Source organism: Nerophis lumbriciformis, linkage group LG03, assembly GCF_033978685.3.
Source record: "Nerophis lumbriciformis linkage group LG03, RoL_Nlum_v2.1, whole genome shotgun sequence".
NCBI classification, from domain to species: domain Eukaryota; kingdom Metazoa; phylum Chordata; class Actinopteri; order Syngnathiformes; family Syngnathidae; genus Nerophis; species Nerophis lumbriciformis.
Genome location: NC_084550.2, coordinates 46,738,233 through 46,755,965, shown reverse-complemented (window position 1 = coordinate 46,755,965; position 17,733 = coordinate 46,738,233). Strand labels below are relative to the sequence as shown.

Sequence of the window (17,733 nt, the reverse complement as noted above, 5' to 3'; positions counted from 1 at the left end):
CACATTTTATGTCGACATAAGTGGTGGACCATGTATGCCGACGTCGACTAAAGCTGGTTCTTTTTAAGACAAAACAATAACAAGATGGAGCAGGACTTGGTGAGTTTCACATAGACGGGTTGTCGGCATAAGCGTGTTCCACTGTATATTGTTTTGTTTACCTGACGGCGCTCTCATCCTGAGGAACCTCCTCTGACTCCGCCCATGTATCATCACTACCTCCTACAGAATATACATAAAACAAGTTATTCAGTGTACAGAAGTATATATATATATATATATATTATATGAAGTACATAATTGTTATGTGCATTTTTAAGAAGAAAGAAGAAATGTCATTGGAAAAATCATTGTTTATTTTCCCTGAAAGTTGCATTGAGGCTAAAAAAGTGTGTTTTATTCAATTACTTGATTAATTGAAAACATTTATCGATAGATTTCTCTATTACTGAAATAATAATTGTATATGCGAGTGTGACAGAGTGGATGAACCTGGTACTTGGGTGGTATTTATGTTGTTACAAAATGCCATTTTATTAGAATTGTATATGTCATGCCCTTGTGACAGTTTTGTTGGAGATCAAACAAGAGCTGCACAACTTTAAGAAAAAACCTAATTGCGATTCTTTTTCTCCAAAATTGCGATTGCGATTCGATTAGCGATTTTATATTTTATACATAAAAATGCATAAAACTGCAAAAATAATGAGCAAAGGAATACTTTTAGACTGTCAATCAACATATTCTTGTCTAAAGGTGCCACACATTGGAACAATATGCAATAATTTACTTTCAAAAATATTTGGCTATATACAGACAGACACAGCTTTTGTCTACATCATCCATCCATCCATTTTCTACCGCTTATTCCCTTTGGGGTCGCGGGGGGCGCTGGAGCCTATCTCAGCTACAATCGGGCGGAAGGCGGGGTACACCCTGGACAAGTCGCCACCTCATCGCAGGGTCTACATCATAATAATAATAATAATAACTGGGATTTATATAGCGCTTTTCTAAGTACCCAAAGTCGCTTTACATGTAGAACCCATCAATCATTCACACCTGGTGGTGGTAAGCTACTTTCATAGCCACAGCTGCCCTGAGGTAGACTGACGGAAGCGTGGCTGCAATTTGCGCCAACGGCCCCTCCGACCACCACCTATCATTCATCATTCAATTCACCGGTGTGAGTGGCACCGGGGGCAAAGGGTGAAGTGTCCCGCCCAAGGACACAACGGCAGCCATTTTTGGATGGTAAGAGGCGGGGAGCGAACCTGCAACCCTCGGGTTTCTGGCACGGTTGCTCTACCCACTATGCCATGCCGCCCATCATGCTCTTCAACTGAATAAATATTTGATTAAAACTACACAGTGATGATAAGGTAATGTAATCATAATATAAAATAATACAAGTAACCATTTAAAAAGGATATAAACTTGTATTTTCCATTACTGTAGAATTGTTTACCTTTGTACTTTCATTGAAAAGTAACTAACTTTGTTATCTAAATGAATAAAGAAAAAAATTGACTCATTTATGTAAGCAAAAATTAACCTGAATAGATACTGAACATCTTAAAGTGCATTTTTTTTTCCCAGATGGAAAAATGAGGTCGGACGTTGTCTTTTTCTTCATTGCTATCACGTGATCGCAACAGTATTTTCGCTCATTCGTCCGTGTAGATGGGCTCCTAGCACCCATCCGATTTAAAGCTGGAATATTCCCACAACAAGACATTTGGCTTTATAATATTTTTCCTCTTCATTTGTGTTATTTTTGCAGCACTTCTTCTAACCGGTGAGTCGCAATTCTGATTGGCCAACATGTCTGTCACTCAAATGCCGGTCAACAGCCGAGAAAAAAAACAAAACCTCAACCGCACTAATTAAAACCTTGATGTCGATTCGGTTTTGAGTCATCGTGCAGCCCTAGTTCAGACACATTTTCATTATAAATCAATACATCTGTTATTATAACCATACAATATCATACCACCAGAAAATGTATTTAATACAACATTTTTATGAAAAATAAGAATATGATAGCTAGAAAGAAATGGGGGGACTTACTACAAACCCTGTTTCCATATGAGTTGGGAAATTGTGTTAAAGTTAAAAGTTAAAGTTAAAGTACCAATGATTGTCACACACACACTAGGTGTGGCGAGATTATTCTCTGCATTTGACCCATCACCCTTGATCACCCCCTGGGAGGTGAGGGGAGCAGTGGGCAGCAGCGGTGGCCGCGCCCGGGAATCAATTTGGTGATTTAACCCCCAATTCCAACCCTTGATGCTGAGTGCCAAGCAGGGAGGTAATGGGTCCCATTTTTTTAGATGTAAATATAAACGGAATACAATGATTTGCAAATCCTTTTCAACCCATATTCAATTGAATGCACTACAAAGACAAGATATTTGATGTTCAAACTCAAACTTTTTTTTTTTTGGAAATAATAATTAACTTTGAATTTCATGGCTGCAACACGTCAGACCACAGAACACTTTTCCACTTTGCATCAGTCCATCTTAGATGATCTCGGGCCCAGAGAAGCCGGTGGCGTTTCTGGATGTTGTTGATAAATGGCTTTCGCTTTGCATAGTAGAGCTTTAACTTGCACTTACAGATGTAACGACGAACTGTATTTAGTGACAGTGGTTTTCTGAACTGTTCCTGAGCCCATGTGGTGATATCCTTTAGAGATTGATGTCGGTTTTTGATACAGTGCCGTCTGAGGTATCGAAGGTCATGGTCATTCAATGTTGGTTTCCGGCCATGCCGCTTACGTGGAGTGATTTCTCCAGAATTTCTGAACCTTTTGATGATATTATGGACCGTAGATGTTGAAATCCCTAAATTTCTTGCAATTGCACTTTGAGAAACATTGTTCTTAAACTGTTTGACTATTTGCTCACGCAGTTGTGGACAAAGGGGTGTACCTCGCCCCATCCTTTCTTGTGAAAAACTGAGCATTTTTTGAGAAGCTGTTTTTATACCCAATCATGGCACCCACCTGTTCCCAATTAGCCTGCACACCTGTGGGATGTTCCAAATAAGTGTTTGATGAGCATTCCTCAACTTTATCAGTATTTATTGCCACCTTTCCCAACTTCTTTGTCACGTGTTGCTGGCATCAAATTCTAAAGTTAATGATTATTTGCACACAAAAAAAAATTCTCAGTTTAAACATTAAATATGTTGTCTTTGTAGCATATTCAACTGAATATAGGTTGAAAATGATTTGCAAATCATTGTATTCCCTTTATATTTACATCTAACACAATTTCCCAACTCACATGGAAACAGGGTTTGTACATTAACAAACTATCATCATGTTGATATTTACGTGTCAAAAAATAAGAACCCATTGGTGTTATTTATGTGTGTGTGTGTGTGTGTGTGTGTTACCAGAGAATATGTAGTTATATCCTGTGCGTCCATAGAGCTCCCCCCAGCCTGCCAGAGTAGATGAACGACAAATATGCTGCAGGGAGAAAAGACGGGAACTAAAAACACAATCAAACATATTGGAAAATGTGCTTTTCTTTCTGTAGATGCGACACATAACAGTGGTGTCTCATATATATTTACGTCATTTTAGGTTCATTGAATCGACTAAATAAGACTGGTGGAAATATTTCTTGCCAGCTTTAGCTTTTCAGATAAATGCACTTATCAACAGATGTACCTTCTTGGAGACAGAATGAAGGCTTTGGGTAGCAATGTTTGTGGGGGTGTGTCTGCAGGCTTGTAGGGAGGTGTTGGGCATGTGTGCATGGGCAGGGGTGTGTCTTATACATACAGGAAGTATTTAAAGGACTAGCATGTGCCTGTGCAGGGAGGAAAAAGGAAGGAAATAGGAGAGAGGAAGGAATAAATTGCCATATTTTTGTTGAATGCTATAATTCACACTTACATATATGCCATTGTCCACACTGCCTTATGTAATACAAAAGGAGTGTTCTCATAAATACACAAAACAAAGTCGGGATCTCTGCATTTTTGTACAGCAAGCGTGTCATACAAGCTCCAAGAATTAATTTCCACCTCTCAGCGACCAGAAGGAAAGGTTGGTCGCAACATACCTCTAACGTTTTCATGTAAAAAGAGTTAGCAACAATATTCTATGTCAGGGCTGTCTAACTATAAAATGTGCAATCAAAGGGTCAGTTATAAGTGGAAGACAGTAAATGTAATGCCAAATAAATAACTACACACATGTTGAAAACTGTTAGTGTATTTATGACTTATTCAAATTATGTTCCAAACATAACATGCATGGTGTGTAATGACTACATAACTATAATATTTTGTAGTGTGGAATGTTGGAAAATGTTTGATTAAGTGAAAGTAGTCAAACAGAGAACAATAGTAGGTATAAAAAACACTAAAATATTTATTATTAACCATCTGGAATGTACCTATGCTGTCTTTAATTGAAAGTGGAGTGGTAAAATTGTTTTGGCGACCGATAGTGGCCACAATAAGTTGATGCAGTTAAGTTGAATAATGCAGACACGTTTGTTACTGGATACTTTCTGATATGCTTCTGCCTTGGAGACTTAGTATGTGTAAGTAAAATGCAACTATAGTTATTTGATACTTGTTCATATTGACACATTTTAGACTGCAATACCCCTTATAACATACACTATATTGCCAAAAGTATTTGGCCACCCATCCAAATGATGAGAATCAGGTGTCCTAATCACTTGGCTTGGTGTATAAAATCAAGCACTTAGGCATGGAGACTGTTTCTACAAACATTTGTGAAAGAATAGGCCGCTCTCAGTGATTTCCAGCGTGGAACTGTCATGGGATGCCACCTGTGCAACAAATCCAGTCGTGAAGTTTTCTTACCCTTAAATATTCCAAAGTCAACTTCATTATAAGAAAAGTGAAGTTTGGGAACAACAGCAACTCAGCCACCAAGTGGTAGGTCACGTAAACTGACAGAGAGGGGTCAGCGGATGCTGAAGCGCATAGTGCAAAGACCTTCTGCACAGTCAGTTGCTACAGAGCTCCAAATGTGACCTTCCAATTAGCCCACGTACAGTACGCAGAGAGCTTCATGGAATGGGTTTCCATGGCCGAGCAGCTGCATCTAAGCCATACATCACCATGTCCAATGCAAAGCGTGGGACGCAGTGGTGTAAAGCACGTCGCCACTGGACTCTAGAGCAGTGGAGACGCCTTCTCTGGACTGATGAATCACGCTTTTCCATCTGGCAATCTGATGGACGAGTCTGGGTTTGGAGGTTGCCAGGAGAACGCTACATTTCGGACTGCATTGTGCCCACTGTGAAATTTGGTGGAAGAGGAATTATGGTGTTGGGTTGGTTTTTCAGGAGTTGGGCTTGGCCCCTTAGTTCCAGTGAAAGGAACTTTGAATGATCCAGGATACCAAAACATTATGGCCAATTCCATGGGATGGCACTTCAAGTTCAGATGTGAGTAAAGGCAGGTGGCCAAATACTTTTGGCAATATAGCTGTTGTGTAGCTGCTAGCTCATAGTAGCTTATAGCCTACCATGTTTACCTTTTGTAAATAACTTAACTAAAATACAAGAAAAGACCAACGTTGGGTGCTAATTGGAGGACGTTTAGCTGACAACTAAACAAATGAGCTATTATGGCTACCACATTAGTTATTATTAAGTATATGTGCTTCGATTAGGGATGTCCCGATCCGATATTTGGATCGGATCGGCTGCTGATATTTGCCAAAAATTGCGTATCGGCAAGGCATGGGAAAATGCCGATCCAGATCCAGTTTAAAAAAAAAACTCCGGTCCGTGTTTTCCAACGCACCTATTTAAATAATACATTCCACTTTTCTGCTGCTCCGTCATTTCCATTGTTGGAATAATTGTTTGTAAGTTATCACAAAAGAAACATTGTATTGCATTATGTTCCTGATGAGAAGATGAAGGCTGTCTGTCGAGGCCTAACAAGAGGAAGAAGGCGTAAAACTCCACTGTGATTTCAGCACGGACAGATGGCAGGATGTGCTCAACTTCCGGAGGAACTCTCTTTGAAGTGTTAAACGAACTCTCTTTGAAGTGGTTCCCAAACTCTCTTCCAACTATTTGGTCAACGCTATTTACGACCCGCTGCCCTCTTGAAGTTGCTGTGGACAGGAGACGGGAGGGGTTGTCCATTGTCCTCCAACACCTGCCCCAGCTGGATCCAGGAAGAGCCCAAGCCCGAGAAGTCCTCTTCTTGGACTTCAAGGCGACCGAAAACAATGACTGTTTTACATACTCCCAATTCCTGCTGTGACATATGTTGGTGCGTGAACATGGAACATCTGAATTAAAAGAGGAGACGAAGACCTTCTTCGTCAGAGCGTGCTAAGACACTGTAAGAGGTTACAGGTTGAAGCCGTCTCTCCTAAATTGAGTCCAAATTGAATTCTGTCTCTGTTTGATTCTTTGCCTTTTGTCTTGTGTAATAGATGTCCTGTGTTTGAACGTGACATCTAATTGGTCCTTCGAGCCGGATTCCAACACGTCTGACGATTCCAGCATGAGTGAGTGAAACCAGAAAGACCATGGCATCCAAATCCTGATTGAGGAACTGCTTTTTCTTCATTTCGGGCTGGAATTGAAAGACTGACGGAAATCCAAGGACAAGAGGAAGGAACGCAGAGAGCAGTGAGTACGTTTTAAATTGACGAAGAAAGAAACGACTAAGAAAAAGCGTGTGACTGAGGGTTATGACGCATAGACAAACCCTGTAAATCCTAGGCTCTAACAGGTAAAAAGGCCAAATTAGAGGGACGTCGGAGTCCAACGTCCGTGAGTATTAAAATTTTAAATAAAAACTGAATTAAAATAAAAACTGAAGAGGCCAATATACTGCAGGTAAACGGAACCGCGAAAACTGGAATCCGTAATATCCATAAACAAACATACTAGGGGGTGTCGGAGCCCACAATAATTTGAAATATCCGTGAACCATTATCCTGGGGACGTCGGAGTCCAACAGACCTAAAATGGTCTATTCAGAATAAAAAACTGAATTTTGTCCGTGAAAAAACAATAACCTGGAGAGCGACGGGGTCCTCATGTAATATACATTGAAATTTCCGTAGATCAATATACTGAAAGGTGTGAATGTGAGAGTGTGTGGGAGTAATCGCCATTAGGCTATCACTCCATATTAAAGTTGTGAGAAGTAAATAGTGGGTTATTGTGGATGCTCTAGGCAAGACACCTCCACTGGGGAACCATCTCCAGTAGAAGCGACGTGTACCACAATAATAAATTAAACCACTATCTTACAACAAAAACAAAAGTAATCCTTATAAGTTCGGCTCTGTAGGAGACGACGGATTACTCCAAATTCTCAAAATGGAAAGAGGAACCCAAAGAAACGCAGATCTAATATGGTCTATTACAATCTATTTCAACCAAAATAGGAGACCACAACAACAACAGCGGTTACACCCTACTGCATGTTGGCGTTGTGGCAAAGAGGGGCATTTTACAAGAAACTGTCCTGAGAAAAAAAAAAAAAAAAAATTAACAATCAAAGTAACTCAGCATGACTGTTAAAAGACGACACCAATTAGTCATGTTGTCAGCGTATGCCATTGGTGGTAAGATCGCTGCAAATGTGTTTGTTTGTTTGTTTGTTAGTGTGTGTTTAAGTGTGTATCTTTCCAGGTACAAATTGTGTAAAAACCCTGGAGGTTCAAATAAAAATAAAAATAGGTTAAAAGAAAAAGCAAATAGGAGAAAAATCTCAAAGTGCTAAAATGAGATAAAAGTAAAAATAGATGAAGAAATAGGGAAAAATCAATAATAAGAATTAATGCAAAATGAAATAAACTAATGCGAGAGAGAGATAATGGGGGTATTGAAATAAGAGATGAAGAAAAGGTAGACTGAAGATATACATGTATGTTTGGATATATAAAGAGCGCTTTTATATATACAAATATATATATGTATAATTAAATAATGGAACAAATAAAAACCTAGATTAATAACTATAATAAGAGTTGAGATGTATAGTATGATAAAATGATAAAGTGGGTTACATGTTTATTAGCTGAGGAAAGAAAAAAAAAAAAAAAGAAAAAAAAAAAGGAGAGAAGCTCAAGTGTTGCTGACCTTTGCCCTAAGAAGTGCACTCACGCCCTCACACACCACCTTGTGTGTGTGCGTGTGTGTGTGTGTGTGTGCGTGGCGCAGTGGGGGAGGTGTGGAAGTGAATTTATTACATGTAAATTTAAAGTAGGTTTAACTTTGAAGTGTAGTATAACATTCTTAAATTAGATTATGTTTTAGACATTTTCAACACCATACATCTGAGTGTTGAGCTAAGATAAGATAAGGACATAACATAAAATAAATAAGGAGGTATGGCAATCAGGAAAACTATCAGCTAGCGATAGACAACTGTTTGTTTTAAATATTGTTGAATAATAATTGCAAATAAGAAATATAAACAATGGGAAGAATGTAAATTCAGAGTTTAAAAGTATAGATTAAGTGACGTATAGACAGTTAAGTGAGTTTAAAACATTACTTAAAAAATACATAAAGTAATATGTATAACATTTGAATTAGGAGGAAAAATAACATTAGCGTTATTAAATCATTTACATAGTGAAAGACACAAAATAAGCAAAATAAAAGTACAATTATGCAAAAGAGAAGTAAAGAATCTAGGACGTTCTCTAAACAAAAATGGACGCACTATTGTGGAAAATAGAAAAACTAAGTACGACAAGTAGAAAAACCACAAATAAAGAAGTAAATGATGTAATTTCTAGGATTACGAATTATTGTAGAAGTTGAATACCAAATTATGCTGAAATAGTAGCTCCTTTAAGTAAATTAATGAAAAAATTAAATCATCTGTAGAGTGGAATTCAGAAGCTAAAGCAGCATTCTGTGAAATAAAAATAGAACAGAATGTGCGGTTGTTACAGTAACGAAAATTTTGAAAGCTATCAAATGACCATCAAATTGCTCAATGTAAGCGGCAGAACTAGAAGCACTAATAGAAGCATGTAAAGTAATGAAAGATCAAAAGGTCACAATATATATATAGATAGCCAAAATATAGGAATGATAAAGTCAACAGGAAAATCTGTAACACATTGGAGAACTGATAAAAAAAATTAAAAGAGAGAGAAAAAAGAATTAGTAGAAGCAGTACAGCTACCAGCTAAAATAGCAATATGCAAATGTGCGACACACACCAAAGGAACAGATACAGTATCAATAGGAAATGTGTTTGCTGACAAAACAGCAAAACAAGCAACAGAAAAGGAAATACATATTTCAAACTACAAACTAGCGCATGATATACTAAAAGATATGCAACAACAAAGTACTCCAAAAGAGAAAGATAAATGGATACACATTTGATTTTGATAATGAAGTGCATCCAAAGACTCATATATTTAAGCATATCAAGGATTCTTCCAATATTATACTGAGGAACAACTTGATGACGTAGGCATAGAAAATACATTTTCTTTGATTCATTTTAATTGTAGAAGTCTACCAAAACACTTTTCTAAAATCAAAAATGTTTTGGAGTCGCTTAAAGGTAGATTTAAGGTAATTGCTTTATCTGAAACATGGATAAAGAAAGGCAAGGAGGTTGATCTGAAATTAAAGGACTATGATCTGTATGTCACTAGCAGAGACAATAGGACTGGAGGAGGGGTGGCCCTCTATGTATATAATGAACTAAATGCAGACCAGTTAAATGTATGATAATGGCCATACATGTGTTAATGGGGTGTGTAGCTGTTGAGATAGAATTAGAACAAAACAGAAACATTGTTGTTACATGTGTATATAGAAAACCAGGATCAAAAGTGGAAATCTTTATGGATAAATTAGAGGAAATGATTAATGGTCTAAATAAAAATAGGACTATCGTAATTTGTGGAGATTATAATATTGATCTTCTAAAGGTAGATTCACATAAACAAACATCAGATTTTGTAGAGATATTATATGAAAAAGGGCTGTAGCCATTAATTACAAAGCCTAGTAGAATAACCACAACTAGTGCAACCTTAATAGACAAAATCTTTACAAATGTTTTAGGGATTCACATCACTACTGGGTTAGTGATAAATGACATAAGTCAATCAATCAATCAATCTTTATTTATATAGCCCTAAATCACAAGTGTCTCAAAGGGCTGCACAAGCCACAACGACATCCTCGGTACAGAGCCCACATAAGGGGAGCAGAGGAGAAAAGAAAAGAAACGGCAGATCAACTGGTCTAACAGGGGGGCTATTTAAAGGCTAGAGTATACAAATGAGTTTTAAGATGGGACTTAAATGCTTCTACTGAGGTAGCATCTCTAATTGTTACCGGGAGGGCATTCCATAGTACTGGAGCCCGAATAGAAAACGCTCTATAGCCCGCAGACTTTTTTTGGGCTCTGGGAATTACTAATAAGCCGGAGTTCTTTGAACGCAGATTTCTTGCCGGGACATATGGTACAATGCAATCGACAAGATAGGACGGAGCTAGACCGTGTAGTATTTTATACGTAAGTAGTAAAACCTTAAAGTCACATCTTAAGTGCACAGGAAGCCAGTGCAGGTGAGCCAGTATAGGCGTAATATGATCAAACTTTCTTGTTCTTGTCAAAAGTCTAGCAGCCGCATTTTGTACCAACTGTAATTTTTTAATGCTAGACATAGGGAGACCCGAAAATAGTACGTTACAGTAGTCGAGACGAGACGTAACGAACGCATGAATAATGATCTCAGCGTCGCTAGTGGATAAAATAGAACGAATTTTAGCGATATTACGGAGATGAAAGAAGGCCGTTTTAGTAACACTCTTAATGTGTGATTCAAACGAGAGAGTTGGGTCGAAGATAATACCCAGATTCTTTACTGATTCGCCTTGTGTAATTGTTTGGTTGTCAAATGTTAAGGTGGTATTATTAAATAAATGTCGGTGTTTAGCAGGACCGATAATCAGCATTTCCGTTTTATTGGCGTTGAGTTGCAAGAAGTTAGCGGACATCCATTGTTTAATTTCATTAAGACACGCCTCCAGTTGACTACAATCCGGCGTGTTGGTCAGCTTTAGGGGCATGTAGAGTTGGGTGTCATCAGCATAACAATGAAAGCTAACACCGTATTTGCGTATGATGTCGCCTAGCGGCAGCATGTAAATACTAAAGAGTGCAGGGCCAAGAACCGAACCCTGAGGGACTCCGCACGTTACCTTAACATAGTCCGAGGTCACATTATTATATAAGTGATCATCTGTCTATATTTGCAATATTTGACTATCAATTCCCTAAAAGAGCATATCATCAAATACTTAAGAGGAAAATAAGTGTCAATCATATTAACAACTTCAGGTATGACCTATTAAAACAAGAGTGGGAAGAGGTGTATACAGACGATATAAACACGGTCTATGATTCTTTTCGTAAACATTATATTACTCTGTATAACAAGCATTGTCCTGAGGTTCCATGCAGATCTAAACAAAGGCAAAATAATGCACCTTGGATGATAAACAGTTTGAAAAATGCATGTAAAAAGAAAAATAGACTTTGTAAGGCGTTTATCAAATCAAGAACAGAGAATGCTGAAAAACGCTGTAAGAACTACAAAAACAAGTTGACCAATATATTGAGACAAGCAATGAAAGGAATAAAAAGAAATTATGAGGATGATGATGAACAAAGAAGACATCTATGTTTGTCCAGACAATAAACCAATCTTACAAAGAAAAATCGGTATAAGTGAGCAGCAATATTGAGCCAAGGTTGAACTCATGGCTCAACAGGAGGGATATGAATGCCCTTATACAGAAGTACTATACTTCCTATAGTTTAATTCTTATAAAAAAAAATTGTATAAAACATCTATGCAATTAACTAAATAAGAGTGAAGGAAAACATTATTGTCTGGTCATAGTAGATGCATTTTCAAAGTAGTTAGAAATATTTCCTAAAGGAAAAGCAGATGTGCTGACAGTAGCAAAAGCATTATGCAAATATTTAGTAAAAATGTACATTAACATTACAAGTACCGTATTTTCCGCACTATAAGGCGCACCGGATTATTAGCCGCACCTTCTATGAATTACATATTTCATAATTTTGTCCACCAATAAGCCGCCCCGGACTAAAAGCCGCGCCTACGCTGCGCTAAAGTGAATGTCAAAAAAACGCTGCGCTAAAGTGAATGTCAAAAAAACAGTCAGATAGTTCAGTCAAACTTTAATAATATATTGAAAACCAGCGTTCTAACAACTCTGTCCCAAAATGTACAAATGTGCAATCACAAACATAGTAAAATTCAAAATGGTGTAGAGCAATAGCAACATACCGGTAATGTTGCTCGAACGTTAATGTCACAACACACAACACACAAAATAAACATAGCGCTCACTTTCTGAAGTTATTCTTCATTCGTACCGGTAAATCCTTCGAATTCTTCGTCTTCGGTGTCCGAATTGAAAAGTTGCGCTAGCGTGGCTTCCAAAATGGCGGGCTCCGTCTCTTCGAAATCATCGGATTCAGTGTCGCTGTTGTTGTGCAGCAGTTCTGTGAATCCTGCCTTCCGGAAAGCTCGGACCACAGTTGTGACAGAAATATCTGCCCAGGCATTTACAATCCACTGGCAGATGTTGGCGTATGTTGTCCGGCGTTGTCTGCCCGTCTTAGTGAAGGTGTGTTCGCCTTCGGTCATCCATTTTTCCCACGCAGTTCGCAGTCGTGATTTGAATGCCCTGTTGACACCAATATCCAGCGGTTGGAGTTCTTTGGTTAATCCACCCGGAATGACGGCGAGTGTTGTATTTGTGTGCTTCACTTGTTTTTTGACACCATCTGTGATGTGGGCGCGCATAGAGTCATATATCAACATGGACGGAGCAGCGTGAAAAAAGCCACCCGGCCGCTTCGCGTAAACTTCCCTTAACCACTCGCTCATCTTTTCTTCATCCATCCATCCCTTCGAGTTAGCTTTTATGATGACGCCGGCTGGAAAGGTCTCTTTTGGCAAGGTCTTCCTTTTGAATATCACCATGAGTGGAAGTTAGCATGGCAAGCTAGAACCACAGTGAAGGATGACTTCTCATTCCCTGTGGAGCGAATATTCACCGTACGTGCTCCCGTTCCACAGTGCGGTTCAGTTGCTGTGAAATACGGTAGTAATCCGTGTGCGGATGGAGAGATTGCGTCTTTTTATGACCCGGATCGTTTAGTAGGAGCCATTTTGTGGTCTTTACAGATGTAAACAGGAAATGAAACGTACGGTGATATCCGCGCGTTTTTTCTTCTTCTTCCGGGGGCGGGTGAAGCGCTTCCTGTTCTATGGGGGCGGGTGAAGCGCTTCCTGTTCTATGGGGGCGGGTGCTTTCCTTGGCGGTTGCTTGCGTAGAAGAAGAAGCGCTTCCTGTTCTACCGGGGAAAAAAGATGGCGGCTGTTTACCGAAGTTGCGAGACCGAAACTTTATGAAAATGAATCGTAATAAAGCGCACCGGGTTATTAGGCGCACTGTCAGCTTTTGAGAAAAATTGTGGTTTTTAGGTGCGCCTTATAGTGCGGAAAATACGGTACAACAGGACTAACACCATTTGAAAGATAGTGGAAAGACCAAGCTGAGTACACTTAGCACATTGTAAAAAGGTCATATAATGAGAAAAGTATTTGGGATTGTATTTACATAGTAAAAAGGTCATATAATGGGAAAAAAGTATTTGGAATTGTATTTGTGTTATCAAAGGGACATGTTAACTAGCACACTACAAATTCCACTGTGACAAAGTTGTAAGCATACCATTTGATGGTGTGTCAAAGTTTGATAATAATTGGTTCCTGTTTTGGTAATTAATTTGTTCTTTATGGCGGAGCAAGTGGGAAAGGCTACAAAAACTGATTGTGTTGTATGTATAAGCCCAGACAATTACTCAAGATGAGTCAAAAAAAAGTTGAATTGAAGTAATGAGCAAAACAAAATTGACCCTGTAGCTAAAGAGACAAAACAGAAACCAATATTTGATAAATATGTGAAAAAAGCTAATTATACCTGCATTAACATGCAAGGCTCTGTACAACAGTTAGGAAGCGTATCATCAGATAACTGCATACACATAGTAAAAGTATCAAAATTTGTACAAGAATTGTTAACACGCCTGAACAGTTTGATATCTGAACATTGGAAAATAACTAGACATGAAGTAAACTGGCAAAGTGTTGCAGATCCAACTTATATTGATGGGTGTCCAAAGAAGTGTATCTGACGACTATAAATTGGTAAATCAAGTTGCAGCTGAATTTGAATCATCCGTCTACTGGTGGTGTACGATTAACAAGAATGTTGACAGAATAAACTATGTCCACTACAACGTACAGAGATTGAGAAATTGGACACAGGCCGGACTTGAAGCAGTCGCTGATCAACGCCGCCACCTTCCTTATGGCCTTTCAAAACCGTATGGCGCTAGACATGTTGTTAGCGGAAAGAGGGGGTGTGTGCGCAATATTTGGTGAACAGTGTTGCACGTTCATACCAAACAACACCGACGCAGAAGGTAGCCTGACCAAAGCACTGGAAGGCCTTCGCACCCTCAACGGTAAAATGAAAGAGCACTCAGGCATAGATACATCTATGTGGGATGGGTGGATGGACGGTTTCGGCAAATACAAGTCTTTGGTATCATCAATTCTAGTATCTATGGCCGTGTTTGTAGCAATACTGACGTTGTGTGGATGTTGTTGTATTCCCTGTCTGCGTTCTCTGCTTAACCGTCTGATTACCACAGCGATTAGCCCAGCAGATGATAAAGCTGTTCAGATGCACCTCCTGGCGGACGATAAGGAAGATGAATCTGATGATGGGGATACCTACCTGGATGGTGTTCCTGATCTGTTTCCAGACCCGAGTAACGATGAGAAAAATTGATGTTGAACTCTGAGTGTAAACATAACTTTGTCGTAAGGAAATTAACCATTAACTGAAAATTGCAAGAAGAAGTTATTAGGGATAAGGAGATTATGGGAACGTTTTTGCGATATACAGGGGGGAATTGTTGGAATAATTGTTTGTAAGTTATCACAAAAGAAACATTATATTGCATTATGTTCCTGATGAGAAGATGAAGGCTGTCTGTCGAGGCCTAACAAGAGGAACAAGGCGTAAAACTCCACTGTGATTTCAGCACGGACAGATGGCAGGATGTGCTCAACTTCCGGAGGAACTCTCTTTGAAGTGTTAAACGAACTCTCTTTGAAGTGGTTCCCAAACTCTCTTCCAACTATTTGGTCAACGCTATTTACGACCCGCTGCCCTCTTGAAGTTGCTGTGGACAGGAGACGGGAGGGGTTGTCCATTGTCCTCCAACACCTGCCCCAGCTGGATCCAGGAAGAGCCCAAGCCCGAGAAGTCCTCTTCTTGGACTTCAAGGCGACCGAAAACAATGACTGTTTTACATACTCCCAATTCCTGCTGTGACATATGTTGGTGCGTGAACATGGAACATCTGAATTAAAAGAGGAGACGAAGACCTTCTTCGTCAGAGCGTGCTAAGACACTGTAAGAGGTTACAGGTTGAAGCCGTCTCTCCTAAATTGAGTCCAAATTGAATTCTGTCTCTGTTTGATTCTTTGCCTTTTGTCTTGTGTAATAGATGTCCTGTGTTTGAACGTGACACCGTTCCGCATTTTCCAGCACACCTTCAACACATCCACAATTCTCACGCAGTTGCTTTTAGCTGCTGGCATTACACGACAGGCTCTTCTCACTCTTTCTTGTGTCTCCCTCTCACAGACAGCGAGCGCACCTTCTTACACACGTCACATACTGTCACGACACACGTCACATACTGTCACGTCATACGTCACATACGTATACGTCCTCTCCCAGCAGAGAGCGAGGTAGCGGCATGGCTAACGTTAGCTGTGATGCTAGCGCAGCCGCTAAGGTGCGCGCCTGCTCAAGCGTCCTCTGCGCACGGCAAATCTATGCCACGCACAAAATCAAATAAAAAAATAAGTGCATAACAATTTTCGACACACGGACACGACAGAGACAACAGTTTTCGTCATCATTGTTCAAATATTGTGACGTCTGTCGAGACGCTTATCTCCATTCGGTGCCACACGTCCAGACTCCACACCATCAAAATGGCAAAAATGTCCACATCAACACCGTATGAAAAAATTTGTGATTTTTTTAGTTGTGATTTCCTTCTCTGCATGAAAGTTTAAAAGTAGCATATATTAATGCAGTATGAAGAATAATGTTTTAATGTAGACATGCAGGCCTTGAAAGAACATTTTGAAAATCAAGACTACATTTCCTGCAAATGGGTGCATTTCTACCCTATATTTTAACTTTAGATTTATTCTCATATCAAACTCTTTTGGCTGTCTTTTTGACACTTACATCAGGCGCCCCCCTCCACACCCTGGATTATAAATAATGTAAATAATTAAATGTGATTATCTTGTGTGATGACTGTATTATGATGATAGTATATATCTGATAGTATATATCTGTATCATGAATCAATTTAAGTGGACCCCGTCTTAAACAAGTTGAAAAACTTATTCGGGTGTTACCATTTAGTGGTCAATTGTACAGAATATGTACTTCACTGTGCAACCTACTAATAAAAGTCTCAATCAATCAATCAAAACACAGAGAATCATCATACTGCTGTGATTATATGCATCAAGTGTTCATTCAAGGCTAAGGCAAAATATCGAGGTATATATTGTGTATCGCAATATGGCCTTAAAATATCGCAATATTAAAAAAAGGCCATATCGCCCAGCCCTAGTTCAATGATGCCATTTCTGTTTGTCATGTATAATTTTGTCTATTTTGTGTTTATCCTTGAATAAACAGGTCAGTTTCTTGTTACCAACCATTGTGTATTATTCAAACTCCCCTAATTCAGCTGGCTAGTTGTTATCAAGAGTACTAAAACCCTTTTCAACATGATTCTGAAAAGTAAGTAGGCTAAATAACTTTAAACTTTAATACATGCTCGGATAGGCCAGTATCGGTGAGTATCGGTATCGGATCGGAAATGCAAAACCAATATCGGTATCGGATTGGAAGTGCAAAAACCTGGATCGGGACATCCCTAGCTTCGATTGTTACTAATTTTCAGTGAAGTGCATATAATATGCAGAAGTTGAGTTTGGTTCATTAAATGACAAAATAAAAATATCTTGTAGTTGTGTATTTCACATAAAAAAGTATGCAGCTTGTGTACATTTCAAAGTACACCATAAAAGTTTGTGTTCTCTGACATATTGTTCAATACGTCAGTCTATACTCTACACTTCCTGTTTATAAACACATTCTAATGGAGCCTGTTGGGAGCCAGGGGAGAAGGGATTGCCCTCATTTTGTGCCCATATTTATGTGTATGGTCGATTATGCATTATGAATGTGGAATCCTAACTTCCTGTGTGTGGTTTTGGCAAAGTTCCTAGAAAGCGTCAGGAGTGTGCAGTCGTACCTTGCCATTGTAGAGAATGACCGGACAGACGAACCTTCCCCTGCAGCGAGCCAGCTTACTGCGATTCACCAAATCTTGCAGTTTACTGATCTGCACTGCACTCTCAAACCTACAAAAGACCAAAAAACATAAAACATATGGAATCAGAATCAGCTTTATTGGCCAGGTATTTTTAACCTTGACAGACTGTGTTCTTTGTTCAATGTAAACAATAAATATTAACGATTAACTAAAAATATA

General features: G+C 39.0%; 1 protein-coding gene across 2 annotated transcripts in view; it reads right to left on the bottom strand.

Annotated features, from left to right (window-relative positions):
* Positions 1-17,733, bottom strand: part of mtmr14 (myotubularin related protein 14) — a 70,970-nt gene that overhangs the window by 44,175 nt on the left and 9,062 nt on the right. For both annotated transcript variants that reach the window (XM_061937910.2, XM_061937919.2), the window contains exons 3-5: positions 17,494-17,602; positions 3,409-3,484; positions 162-222 (exon numbers count right to left, since the gene is read on the bottom strand). In XM_061937910.2, coding sequence (XP_061793894.1) covers positions 162-222; positions 3,409-3,484; positions 17,494-17,602 — 246 coding nt within the window. The remainder of the gene's footprint in view (positions 1-161; positions 223-3,408; positions 3,485-17,493; positions 17,603-17,733) is intronic.